A 12,628-nucleotide genomic window follows, 5' to 3' on the forward strand; every position below is an offset into this window, starting at 1 on the left:
TGACAGAGCGAGACTCTCTCAAAAAAAAAAAAAAAAAAAACAACAAAATTCCACAGGCTGGGGGCCTATACCACAGACATCGATTCTCATAGTTCTAGAGGTTGCAAAGTCCAAGATTAAGGCACCGGCTAATTTACTTTCTGGTGAGGGCTCTTACTGGCTTTCAGAAGGTAGTCTTCTTGCTGTGTCCTCACTTGGAGAGAGAGCTCTCCGGTATCTCTTCTTCTTTTTCTTCTTTTTTTTTTTTTTTGACATGGAGGAGGACAGAGGACATTCCCTCTGTCGCCCAGGAGTGCAGTGATGCAATCTCGGTTCACTGCAACCTCCACCTCCTGGGTTCAAGTGATTCTCCAATCCTCCCAAATAGCTAGGGTTACAGGTGTGCGCCACCATGCCTGGCTAATTTTTGTATTTTTAGTAGAGATGGGGTTTCACCATGTTGGCCAGGCTGGTCTCCAACTCCTGACCTCAAATGATCTGCCTGCCTCAACCTCCCAAAGTGCTGGAATTACAGGTGTGAGCCACCCAGCTAGCCCTCTCATGTCTCTTCTTACAAGGACACTAATCCCATCAAGAGGGCACACCCTCATGACCTCATGTAACCCTAATTATCTTCTTATCTACTTATCTTTGTATCTTCCAAATGCCATTACATTGGTGGTTAGGGCTTCAACACGATTTTTGAGGGGACAGAGTTTAGTCCATAGCACACAGGTATTGGTCTGCTGTGTGCCCTGACTGCCCTTTCCCATGACGTGTACGTACATACACTGGCACTTACAGAGATAAGATGTTGCTAAACTCTCGGGTCCTGGGTCCTGGACTAAGCACTTTACATGCGTTTTCTCCTTTCGCCCTCAAAATTACCCAGTGAAGTTGGTATTATTTATCTCCATTTATTGATAGGAACACTGAGGCTTAAGGGAATTGTTACTTGCTTAAGATCACATTAGTGCTAAGGTTTTTTTTTTTTTTTCTTTTTTGTAGAGATGGGGTCTTGCTGTGTTGCCCAGGCTAGTCTCCAATTCCTGGCCTTAAGCTGTCCTTCCCCCTTGGCCCCCAAAGGGCTGGGATTCCAGGCATGAGCCAGCTACTGCGCCCAGCCAGAGTTGGGATTTGAACCTAGTCATTCCTTTGCTTGTTCCCCTGACCCCCGCCCAATGTTGGTCTTGAAGATCTTTCCACATCAGGGTAAACAGACTTGCCTTGTTCCTTTTAACTGCTGACTCTGCAGTGCAAATATTTCATAGTTTACTAACTCTTCTCTTATTGATGAACATGGAGATTATTTCCAGTTTTTCACAATTTCAAACAGCACTAGGGAACTTTTACAGAGGAGGTTCCACTGAAGCTGAGTTTTGAAGTATGACTAGGAGTTTTCCAGCCAGACAAGAGAGAAAGGCATTCCAGGCAGACAGAAAATGTGGGCAAAAGGGGAGCACCAAAAGAGCATGGTGCATTTGGAAGATGGCAAGAATTTAAGCCAGTGGCCAGGTGCAGTGGCTCATGCCTGTAATCCCAGCACTTTGGGAGGCCAAGGCAGGTGGATCACCTGAGGTCAGGAGTTTGAGGCCAGCCTGACCAACATGGTGAAGCCACATCTCTACTAAAAATACAGAATTACTCAGGTGTGGTGGCGCGTGCCTGTAATCCCAACTACTTGCCAGGCTGAGGCAGGAGAACTGCTTGAACCCAGGAGATGGAGACTGCAGTGAGCTGAGATTGTGCCATTGTACTCCAGCCTGGGCAAAAAGAGCGACACTCTGTCTCAAACAACAACAACAACAACAAACAAACAATAAAATAATTTAAGCCAGAGTGAAGGTCAGGGGCAAGGAAGGAGGTGGGCAAGGCAACCAGGACTATGTTCAAAGGTGTCGTGAGCTGTGGGGCGGCATTGGTGTCTTACCCTAAGATGAGGTCTGTGACCCTTGGGAGCAGTGGAGGGGTTTTGAGCAGGGAGGGCCCTGATTAGAAGTGCCCTTTGGTCAGAACATCCTGGAGGCTGTGCAGAGGGTGACTTGAAGGAACCTAGGTAGAGACAGAGAGACACACTGGAGGCTGTGGCTATTCTCCAGACTAGAGATGAATGTGGCCAGGCTAAGGGGTAGCAGTGAGGATGAGAGACGTGGGCTGGTCCAGAGAGTATTTAGGACTGGATGTGGGCAGTGCAGAAGAGTGGCAGCTAAGGTGACCCCCCACAGCCCTGTGTGGGACAGGAGATGGAGATGAGAGAGGAAGAGGGGACCACGTTTCCAAAGTTCTGTTGGGGAAATGATCCCCAGTCTTGTCCCTTTTCCTGCCAGACACTGACGAATGCCTAGGGACTCCCTGTCAGCAGAGATGTAAAAACAGCATTGGCAGCTACAAGTGTTCCTGTCGAACTGGCTTCCACCTTCATGGCAACCGGCACTCCTGTGTAGGTAAGGCGGGGAGGACGCTGTGGTCTGCACACTTAGGCTGCCAATCAGGAAGATGGAGAGGGAGCCCAGAGACCCGGGAAGGTTACCAATCAGACCTTCTGGTCCTCTGGAGCCTGAAGGGGCTTGAGCCTTTGCTCAGAGCCTGCCTGTCCCTGGGGTTGGCGTGGCTCTGCATGAAGACCTGTCTTGGACTTTTCCTGGCCATTTGCCACTTTCATCCTGTTATGTTTCTCTTCCGCTCCTCTCCCAGATACACCCCAAGGATTCCTCTCTGCTCACCCATTTTCTTGGCTGCCTTTGCTCCCCTTGGTAAATAAAGCACGTTATGTCTTGGTTCCTCTGGTTTAGAAGGAGACCCTGTTTTCTCAGCCCATTAGCAGAAATTTCCAGAAAGGGATTGGCATGTTTGGTTTGAGCTTGGCTCATGGGCTGAAGGTGGGGTCCCATGGGCCTGAAAAAAGACCTTGTTTTAGCGGAGTTAGGTATTTGTCCCGAAGCCTACCTTGAGCAGCTCAGTGAATTTTGAGACTTTTTTTCGGAAAGAAAAACGGGAGGGTGGAAGGTTTGGAGATGAGCTTCTCAGCGGGATTTATCCCCACCAGGCAGCAATTAATTACCGCTGCATAGTGCTGGGGCTGAGTCTCTGATACTCGCATGAAATGCCTGCTGTATATGTGAACCTATCAACAAGACTAGCACTAGATTTCAGCCCCGCTCCCAACTGCCTGAGTCACATCCCGCACCTTGGGCAGGGATGGACCCTGTAAGAACGTGGCAGGGAAACTCCCCAAGTCTTTTGAGCTAAGGGTTGGGCGGAAGAAGGGCTCGGTACCCCAAACAAAGCAGCTGTCCGCAGCGAGGCTCTCCCGCAGATGTAAACGAGTGTCGGAGGCCATTGGAGAGGCGAGTCTGTCACCATTCCTGCCACAACACCGTGGGCAGCTTCCTATGCACATGCCGACCTGGCTTCAGGCTCCGAGCTGACCGCGTGTCCTGTGAAGGTGAGGCCCCCCTCCTCTCCTCCCCTCCCCTCCCCTCCCCCCACCCCTCCCCTCCCCTCCCCACCCCACCCCTCCCCTCCCCTCCCCTCCCCTCCCCACCCCACCCCTCCCCTCCCCTCCCCTCCCCTCCCCACAGTCGGCGACTGGCCACGCCCTCTCAGTGCCTGACTGGCCACGCCCCCTGAGAGCCTGTCCCCTCCCCATTCACACCCTCCGGGCACCCAGCCACGCCCTCTCAGCTCCTGGCCCTGACCTGCCCCGGCCCCGCCCACCTGGCGCCAGGCCCCCTTATTTCCGTCTGCCCTTGTTTTCAGTTCATCTTGTTTGTTACTTCCAACACTCCGCTTGCTTCCTCGCTTTTTTTTTCCCACTTCTTTATCCATTCTTCCTTCTTCTTTTCACTGTTTCCCCAGATCTTCTGTTTTTTCCCCAAATGATAAAAGGATAAAACCCAACAGGAGTAGAATAACATGGGCTGCAGCGACAAGCATTTCCGTGGTTCGCCCTGTCGCATGGCGACAGTGTGCCCATAAACATAGTAGAATGTTGCGCAGACCACGGGGGTAAACAGGGACTTGTGGTGGAGCTGAGCCCAGGCCTCCCTAAACCTTGCCTCCTGTCTCTGCTGCCCACCCCAGCAGACCTCCGTGCTTCTGTTTCAGCTTTCCCGAAAGCTGTGCTGGCCCCATCTGCCATCCTGCAACCCCGGCAACACCCGTCCAAGATGCTCCTGTTGCTTCCTGAGGCCGGCCGGCCTGCCCTGTCCCCAGGACATAGCCCTCCTTCTGGGGCTCCAGGGCCCCCAGCCGGAGTCAGGACCACCCGCTTGCCATCTCCTACCCCACCACTACCCACATCCTCCCCTTCTGCCCCTGTGTGGCTGCTGTCCACCCTGATGGCCACCCCAGTGCCTACTGCCTCCCTGCTGGAGAACCTCAGACCCCCCTCGCTCCTTCATGGGGAAGTGATGGGGACCCCTTCCTCACCCAGGGGCCCTGAGGCCCCCTGGCTGGCAGCAGGGCCCTCTCCCTGCTGGCACCTGGGAGCCATGCTTGAATCTGGGAGTCGCTGGACAGAGCCTGGGTGTTCCCAGTGCTGGTGCAAGGTGGGTACTAGGGGTCCCTGGAACTTCCTTGGTCTGGAGTCTGGGGCCTTGTGATGGCTGTAACTCCTGCTTGTGCTTCTAGGATGGGAAGGTGACCTGTGAAAAGGTGAGGTGTGAAGCTGCTTGTTCCCACCCAATTCCCTCCAAAGATGGGGGATGCTGCCCATCGTGCACAGGTGAGAGCTGGTGCCAGGGAAGGACATAGCCCTGCCTTTTCCTTTCTCTGCATCCTCCTGCCGCCAAAAGGCTGTTCTTTAACATTAGTGTACATTAGAATCTCCTGGAGGGCTTACCAAGCCACACTTCCCTTGGCGCTGCCCCCAGAGCTTCTGGTTCAGTAGGTGTGGGATAGGGCCAGAACATGTGCATTTGAACAGGTTCCCAGGTGATACTGACGTGCCTGGTCTAGCAACCACACTTTGAGAACCACCCGTTTATGCTGTAATATCCCTCAAGGGGGACTTTTCATCTTCTGGGCATTGTTTTCAGCTTCATTCGCTCATTAATTTATTCAGTCATTCATTGAGCCTCTTTAAATCCACTGTGCAGTCCCCTTCTCCTGCCCCAGTTCCCCTCCTACAGGGGGAGGAGTCATTGTTTCTAAATTCTGTCCCCTTTTTGACTACCCCCGCCATCTGCTGATGGTTTTTCATTTGCTTCTCATTCCTGGAAGGATAGGGACCCAAATTCTTCACAGATCCTTCACAGAGCTTCTCAAAACTTGCTCTGCACTTGGATCAAGGGGACTCTTACTAAAATGCAGATTCTTGGCTGGGCATGCTGGCTGAAGCCTGTAATCCCAGCACTTTGGGAGGCGGAGGTGGGCGGATCACTTGAGCCCAGGAGTTTGAGACTAGCCCTGTGTCTACAAAAAATACAAAAAATTAGCCAGGTGTGGTGGCGTGTACCTGTAGTCCTACCTGCCTGGGAGACTGAGGTGGGAGGATCACCTGCCCCTACTCAGGAGGACTGCTTAAACCCAGGCGGTCGAGGCTGCAGTGAGCCATGATTGTGCCACTGCACTCCAGCCTGGGCGACAGAGCGAGACCTTGGCTCAAAAAAAAAAGAGAAAAGAAAAGCAGATTCTCATTCATTTGGTCTGGGAGGGGATTCTTTGTCTGATGGTCTTGGTGATATGACACTGAGGTTGCTGGGGATTGAGCCAGCACTTTGGGAGGCCGAGACGGGCGGATCACGAGGTCAGGAGATCGAGACCATCCTGGCTAACACGGTGAAACCTCGTCTCTACTAAATATACAAAAAACTAGCCGGGCGAGGTGGCGGGCGCCTGTAGTCCCAGCTACTCGGGAGGCTGAGGCAGGAGAATGGCATAAACCTGGGAGGCAGAGCTTGCAGTGAGCTGAGATCTGGCCACTGCACTCCAGCCGGGCGACAGAGCGAGACTCTGCCTAAAAAAAAAAAAAAAAAAAAAAAGTCTTCCTAAGGGTTAAAATGGAAATGCACTGTTTTTTTTTTTTTTTGAGATGGAGTCTTGCTCTGTCGCCCAGGCTGGAGTGCAGTGGCGTGATCTTGGCTCACTGTAGCCTCTGCCTCCTGGGTTTAAGCAGTCCTCCTGAGTAGCTGGATTATAGCCACCCACCACCACACCTGGCTAATTTTTGTTCTTTTTTTTTTTTTTTTTTTTTTTGAGGCGGAGTCTCGCTCTGTCGCCCAGGCTGGAGTGCAGTGGCCGGATCTCAGCTCATTGCAAGCTCCGCCTTCCGGGTTCACGCCATTCTCCTGCCTCAGCCTCCCGAGTAGCTGGGACTATAGGTGCCCGCCACGTCGCCCGGCTAGTTTTTTGTATTTTTTTTAGTAGAGACGGGGTTTCACAGTGTTAGCCAGGATGGTCTCGATCTGCTGACCTCGTGATCCGCCCGTCTCGGCCTCCCAAAGTGCTGGGATTACAGGCTTGATCTTTTTTTTTTTTTTTTACTAGTGACAGGGTTTCACCATGTTGGCCAGGCTGGTCTTGAACTCCTGACCTCAAGTGAGCCGCCGTGCCTGGCTTGATTTTCTTAATGACTGTTGTGGGTTATGTCCCCGCTATATGCTGAGTCCTGAGTGCGAAGTATTGGGTACTTTATTGCCCAGGTTTTGGATACCTCCAAGTTCCCTGCAGGGTACCTGATGGTGTTTTCACTTTGCAGTGAAGACAGCTGGGTACCAGAGAGGTGAAGTGACATGTCCAGGGCCATGCTGGTTAATGGAGCTGGAGGGCCGGGGTTTTCTTTTTCTTTTTCTTTTTTTTTTTTTGAGGCGGAGTCTCGCTCTGCCGCCCGGGCTGGAGTGCAGTGATGCAATCTCAGCTCACTGCAAGCTCCGCCTCCCGGGTTCACGCCATTCTCCTGCCTCAGCCTCCTGAGTAGCTGGGACTACAGGCCCTCGCCACCGCGCCCGGCTAATTTTTTGAATTTTTAATAGAGATGGGATTTCACCATGGTCTCGATCTCCTTACCTTGTGATTCGCCCGCCTCGGCCTCCCAAAGTGCTGGGATTACAGGCGTGAGCCACCGCGCCCGGCCTTCTTTTTCTTTTTTTTAAGACAGAGTCTCGCTCTGTTGCCCAGGCTGGAGTGCAGTGCTGCGATCTCGGCTCACTGCAATGTCTGCCTCCCGGGTTCAAGTGATTCTCCTGCTTCAGCCTCCCCAGTAGTGGGATTACAGGCATACGCCACCGTGCCCGGCTAATTTTTGTATTTTCAGTAGAGATGGGGTTTCACCATGTTGGACAGGCTGGTCTCAAACTCCTGACCTTGTGATCTGCCAGCCTCGGCCTTTCAAAGTGCTGGGATTACAGGTGTGAGCCACAGCGCCTGGCCTCAGGTTTCGAACCCAGGCTGCCTTTCCTGCCCTCTGGGAAGAAAATGTTGTGCCCTCCAGACAGTCGTGAGTTTGTGAGACATGGATGGACCCTTCTGGGGCCACCACAACTGATGCTTGCAGGACTACACAGTCAGAGTACCCTGAATCTGCCACTCCTGGGACACCTGGGGCAGTGAGAGAATGTTCCATGTACATTAAGCATGGAGAAGCAGCGAGACCTCAAGCTTCCTCTTCTTTGAAGAGGTCTGATGCTTTTACCTCCTATTTGTCCTTCAAAGACTGTTTTCACAGTGGTGTCGTCCGAGCTGAAGGGGACGTGTTTTCACCTCCCAACGAGAACTGCACCGTCTGTGTCTGTCTGGTAAGCATCACAAGATCCTCAGAGCCTCATGGGTGTTTTCTTAACCTTTGGGGGTTTTAGAGGAAGGGGAAAAGACCGGATGTTAAAGGTGAGCTTGTTGAGTGGAAGGGAACATTCTCAGGTTGTGGAATTTAGTTAGAAGCTGTAGAATTTAAAAGGAGGAGGGAAGTATAAAGCGGGAAGGTTGGTGGAGTCGGAGGCTTCTGCTCCGCAGCAGACAGCCAGCAGGCACACAGGGTTGTCTGTTTAGAAAGGGGAGGGGACGAAACTTCCTCGGAAACTTCCCACCAGGGAGGCTGTTTTTCTCTCCAGGCAAAATATTTGCCAGCACAATAAAGGTCTCCACATCTGGGAGAAAGAAGGCTCATTACCAAACTCGGCTTGTTAAAAGTATTTGGCTTTGGGCAAATTCACTTCTGCAAGAATAGTTATTAAGCACCTACTGTGTGCCTGCCCTGCCAGATGCTGTCCTGTGTATTTGATTAGGAGCATCTACTGAGTGCCAGGCCCAGGGTTGGTGCTTTTCATCTCTTTCCTCACTGAGGCTCTCAGCAGCTCTTCGGGCTCAGCTTTACTGCCCCTATTCTGCAGACGAAAAGACAGAGGCTGGGAGGTGGCAGAGTTGGGATTTGAGGTCTCTCTGAGCCCAAAGTCAGGGCTCTGTCCACCAGCCTTCACTGCCACCTTCTGACCATCTTTATTTTTTATTTTAGAGACAGGGTCTTGCTCTATTGCCCAGGCTGGATTATAGCGGTGCAGTCATAGCACATTGTAGCCTCGAATTCCTGGGCTCAAGAGATCCTCCCATCTCAGTCTCCCAGGTAGTTGAGAGCACAGGCGCATGCCATTACACTCGGCTAATTGTTTTGTTTTTTGTAGAGACAAGGTCTCGCTGTGTTGCCCAGGCTGGTCTCAAATTCCTGGGCTCAAGCGATCCTCCCACCTTGGCCTCCCAAAATGTTGGGATTACAGGGATGAGCCACTGCACCTGGTCATGACCATCTTTAAATGTCTCTTGTTCTGGCATCAAAGGTGGAAGCTGCAGTGTGAAATCGGGCATGCAGACAACCACCAGCACCCTTTATCGAACTCTTCCTATGTGCTACATGAAAGCACAGCAGCCAAGTTCCCTCCCTCCCTCCTTTCTTTCCTTTCCTTTCCTTTCTTTCTTTCTCTTTCATGTTTCTTTCTTCTCTTTCTCTCTCTTCTCTCTTTCCCCCTTCCCTGCCCCTGCCTCCTGCCCCTCTCCTTTCCTCTCCTGCCCCTCTCCTCTCCTGCCCCTCTCCTCTTCTGCCCCTCTCCTCTTCTGCCCCTCTCCTCTTCTGCCCCTCTCCTCTTCTGCCCCTCTCCTCTTCTGCCCCTCTCCTCTTCTGCTCCTCTCCTCTTCTGCTCCTCTCCTCCTGCTCCTCTCCTCTCATCTTTCCTCCCCTCCCCCTCCCCTCTCTTTTCTCCTAATCTCCTTCCCTTCCCCTCTCCTCTCTCTCCCCCCTTACCTCCCCCTCCCCCTCCCCCATCCCTCTTCTCTCCTCTCCTCTCCTCTTCTTTTCTTTCTTATGGGATCTCATTTTGTTGTCCAGGCTGGGGTGCAGTGGTGCAATCATGGCTCACTGTAGCCTTGACTTCCCATGCTGAAGCAGTCTTCCCACCTCAACCTCCCGAGTAACTGGGACCACAGGCATGTGCCACCACCCCAGCTAATTTATTTTATTTTATTTTTTGTATAGACAGGGTCTCCCTATGTTGCCAGGCTGGTCTGAAACTGCTGGGCTCAAGCACTTCTCTCGTCTTGGCCTCCCAAAGTGCTGGGATTACAGGTGTGAGCCACAGCACACAGCCCCAAGTGCTTTCATGCATGATCTCATTTCACATAATCCTTGGAAACCCCGAGAGACACGCCGATTCCAGCCTATTTCTTAGATGGGGAGACTGGGGCTCAGAGATGTGATGTACTTGGCCCAGACTGTTGATAGCGGAGGAGCAGATACTGGAACTCAGGTGTGGCTGACTCCAAAACTGGGGGCTCTTTGGTCTCAATGTCAAATTTAAAACACTTACTTTGAAATTTAATTCTTTGACTAGCCAATATGAGCCACCTGATTCAAAACTTGGATGCACGGGAAGGTGTGTGGGGGTCTCCTTCCCTGCAGGAGTCAGCTCTGTTCTCTGCTCTCCGGTACCTTCCAGAGCTCCCAGGCACATTTGCATAAGGAAGGGAGCACGCTCTGCCCGCTGGGCTGCCCTGGCCTTTTTCCTGGAATGGTGTGTTACGGCCGGGAGGTGTTCTAACCACACCATATGTATTAGTCCATTTTCACACTGTTGATAAAGACATACCTGAGACTGGGTAATTTATAAAGAAAAGGAGGTTTAATGAACTCACAGTTCCATGTGGCTGGGGAGGCCTCACAATCATGGTGGAAGGTGAAAGGTATGTCTTACATTGCAGAAGGCAAGAGGGAACGAGAGCCAAGCGAGAGGGGAAACCCCTTATCAAACCATCAGATCTCGTGAGACTTACTCCCAGGAGAACAGTATGGGGGAAACCGCCCCCATGATTCAATTCAATTCAGTGTGAGAATTATGGGAGCTACAATTCATGATGAGATTTGGGTGAGGACACAGCCAAACCATATAAGCATCATAAACACCGGGAATGTGTCCCTGTGACATGGCAGCATTTAAAGGTTTCTGATAGCCTCCTTTAGGCAGCTTTCCTGTTCGAAGGGCCTGCTGTGAGATGGGGAATGAGCCCTGTTCCACCCCTGCACCCCCAGTGCCATCTCTTGCCTCCTCCTCAGGCTGGAAACGTGTCCTGCATCTCTCCCGAGTGTCCCCCCGGCCCCTGTCAGACCTCCCCACAGTCAGATTGCTGTACTTGTGTTCCAGGTAAGTGACACTCTTGGAGCATTTTTCTTTTTCTTTTTTTTTTTTAGATTTTTTGTAGACCTCGCTATGTTGCCCAGGCTGGTCTTGAGCCTCAGGTGGTCCTCCTGCTTCAGGCTCTCAAAGTGCTGGGATGACAGGCATGAGCCCCCAAGCCTGTTTTTGCATTTTGCTTCTTTTTTTTTTTGAGGGGGAGACTTGCTCTCCAGGCTGGAGTGGAGTAGCATGATCTCAGCTCGCTGCAACCTCCGCCTCCCAGGTTCAAGTGATTCTCCTGTCTGAGCCTCCGGAGTAGTGAGTAGCTGGGATTACAGGTGCCCGCCACCACGCTGGGCTAATTTTTGTATTTTTAGTAGAGACGGGGTTTCACGATGTTGGCCAGGCTGGTCTCGAACTCCTGACCTCAGGTGATCGACCTGCCTTGGCCTCCCAAAGTGCTGGGATGACAGGCATGAGCCCCGGAGCCCGGTTTTACATTTTGCTTCTTTGTGTGTGCAGGGGAGGTTGTCTTTTGAGTATGTGATGGGGTGGGGTGAGTGGAGGAGTCAGGGAGGAGATTGGTTTCTGCTTTACAAACTCAGATCAAGTGAAGCATTTCGAAGTGGCTGTTTTTATTGTGCACTTTTTATGTGTACAGCAGTTTGATGCTAGACTGTATTCACAGACCAGCTTTCCCCTGCCTTAGGAGGCACCTTCAGCTCAGGCAGGACTGGGTTTCAGTCCACCCTTGTCATTGCTCTGTCCCAGGGCAGGGAGGGGTCTCTCCTTAGCCACTAATGAGTTGGTCCTTTGTTAAAATCAAGGTTTTATTTCCTGGGATGGCTTCATCACTGTCATGGATGTTCCCTGCTGACCCTGTGCCCCTTGCTGTGTGGGGCACTTGCCAGAACTCCATCTCATGAAACCCTTATGTCACCACTCTAAGGCAGTACTATTTATTGCCCCATTTTGTAGATGGGAACACTGAGACTCGGAAAGTTAAAGTCACTGCCTAAAGGCACACAACCATTAAGTAATGGAGCAGAACTTGAATTCAGGTCTACCTGATTTCAAAGCTGGTGTTCTTTTTGAGTATTTTTTTCTTAATATTTAAATGTTATATTATATTTTTTTTTTTTAATTTTTTATTTTTTGAGACGGAGTCTCGCTCTGTCACCCAGGCTGGAGTGCTGTGGCTGGATCTCAGCTTACTGCAAGCTCCGCCTCCTGGGTTCACGCCATTCTCCTGTCTCCGCCTCCCGGGTAGCTGGGACTACAGGCGCCGCCACCTCGCCCGGCTAGTTTTTTGTAGTTTTTAGTAGAGACGGGGTTTCACCGTGTTAGCCAGGATGGTCTCGATCTCCTGACCTCGTGATCCGCCCGTCTCGGCCTCCCAAAGTGCTGGGATTACAGGCTTGAGCCACCGCGCCCGGCGAGCCCAGGGCATTCTAACAGCAGGTGACCCGGGGCAGTTTCTAAGGCTGTTTTTTCAGTAGAGTGGATCTTCAAATCAAAGACTCTCCCCAGATTCTCATAGCCTCCAGGGGGGTAAGTAGCAGCATTTGTCTAACGTGGCACGTTTGTCTTAGGTGTCTGGGACAGTCTCTTTTTCTTTCTTTCTTTCTGTTACTCTTTAGTTATTTAGGGCTCCCCCTGCCTTTCTTAGTTAAGGACCTCGCCTTACATGTGATTCATTCTTTGTCCGATTTTTTGTTGTTGTTGAGATGGGGTCTTGCTTTGTCGCCCAGGCTGCAGTAGAGTGATGCAATCACTATAACCTCAACCCCTGGTTTCAAGCCATCCTCCTGCCTCAGCCTCCTGATTAGCAAGGACTACAGGCACACACTGCTGCACTCAGCTAATTTTTAAAAGTTTTTGTAGAGATGGGGTCTCGCTATGTTGACCAGACTGGCCTTGAACTCCTGGGTGCAAGAGATCCTCCCACCTCGGCCTCCCAGAATGTTGGGATTACAGGCGTGAACTGCCACACCCAGCCCTTGTTTTGTGTCTGGGGTTTGGAGGAGGAGAAGTGCTTTGGGTTCCTGGGCATG

The 12,628-nt window shown here is 51.7% G+C and overlaps 1 protein-coding gene across 4 annotated transcripts in view; it reads left to right on the forward strand.

The window, feature by feature from the left end:
• The window catches only part of VWCE (von Willebrand factor C and EGF domains), a 41,883-nt gene that overhangs the window by 10,311 nt on the left and 18,944 nt on the right, over nucleotides 1-12,628 (forward strand). For 3 of the 4 annotated variants that reach the window (XR_004435907.1, XM_033205831.1, XM_033205832.1), the window contains exons 6-11: nucleotides 2,307-2,423; nucleotides 3,296-3,424; nucleotides 4,087-4,529; nucleotides 4,612-4,705; nucleotides 7,633-7,715; nucleotides 10,421-10,601. Coding sequence is in view for 3 of the 4 variants with exons in the window: in XM_033205831.1 (XP_033061722.1) it covers nucleotides 2,307-2,423; nucleotides 3,296-3,424; nucleotides 4,087-4,529; nucleotides 4,612-4,705; nucleotides 7,633-7,715; nucleotides 10,421-10,601 (1,047 nt within the window). In the remaining variant the exon portion in view is untranslated. The remainder of the gene's footprint in view (nucleotides 1-2,306; nucleotides 2,424-3,295; nucleotides 3,425-4,086; nucleotides 4,530-4,611; nucleotides 4,706-7,632; nucleotides 7,716-10,420; nucleotides 10,602-12,628) is intronic. The other variant, XM_033205834.1, reaches the window with a different exon arrangement.

This window comes from Trachypithecus francoisi, unplaced genomic scaffold (genome assembly GCF_009764315.1).
Source record: "Trachypithecus francoisi isolate TF-2019V2 unplaced genomic scaffold, Tfra_2.0 Lachesis_group8, whole genome shotgun sequence".
In the NCBI taxonomy this organism is placed as follows: domain Eukaryota; kingdom Metazoa; phylum Chordata; class Mammalia; order Primates; family Cercopithecidae; genus Trachypithecus; species Trachypithecus francoisi.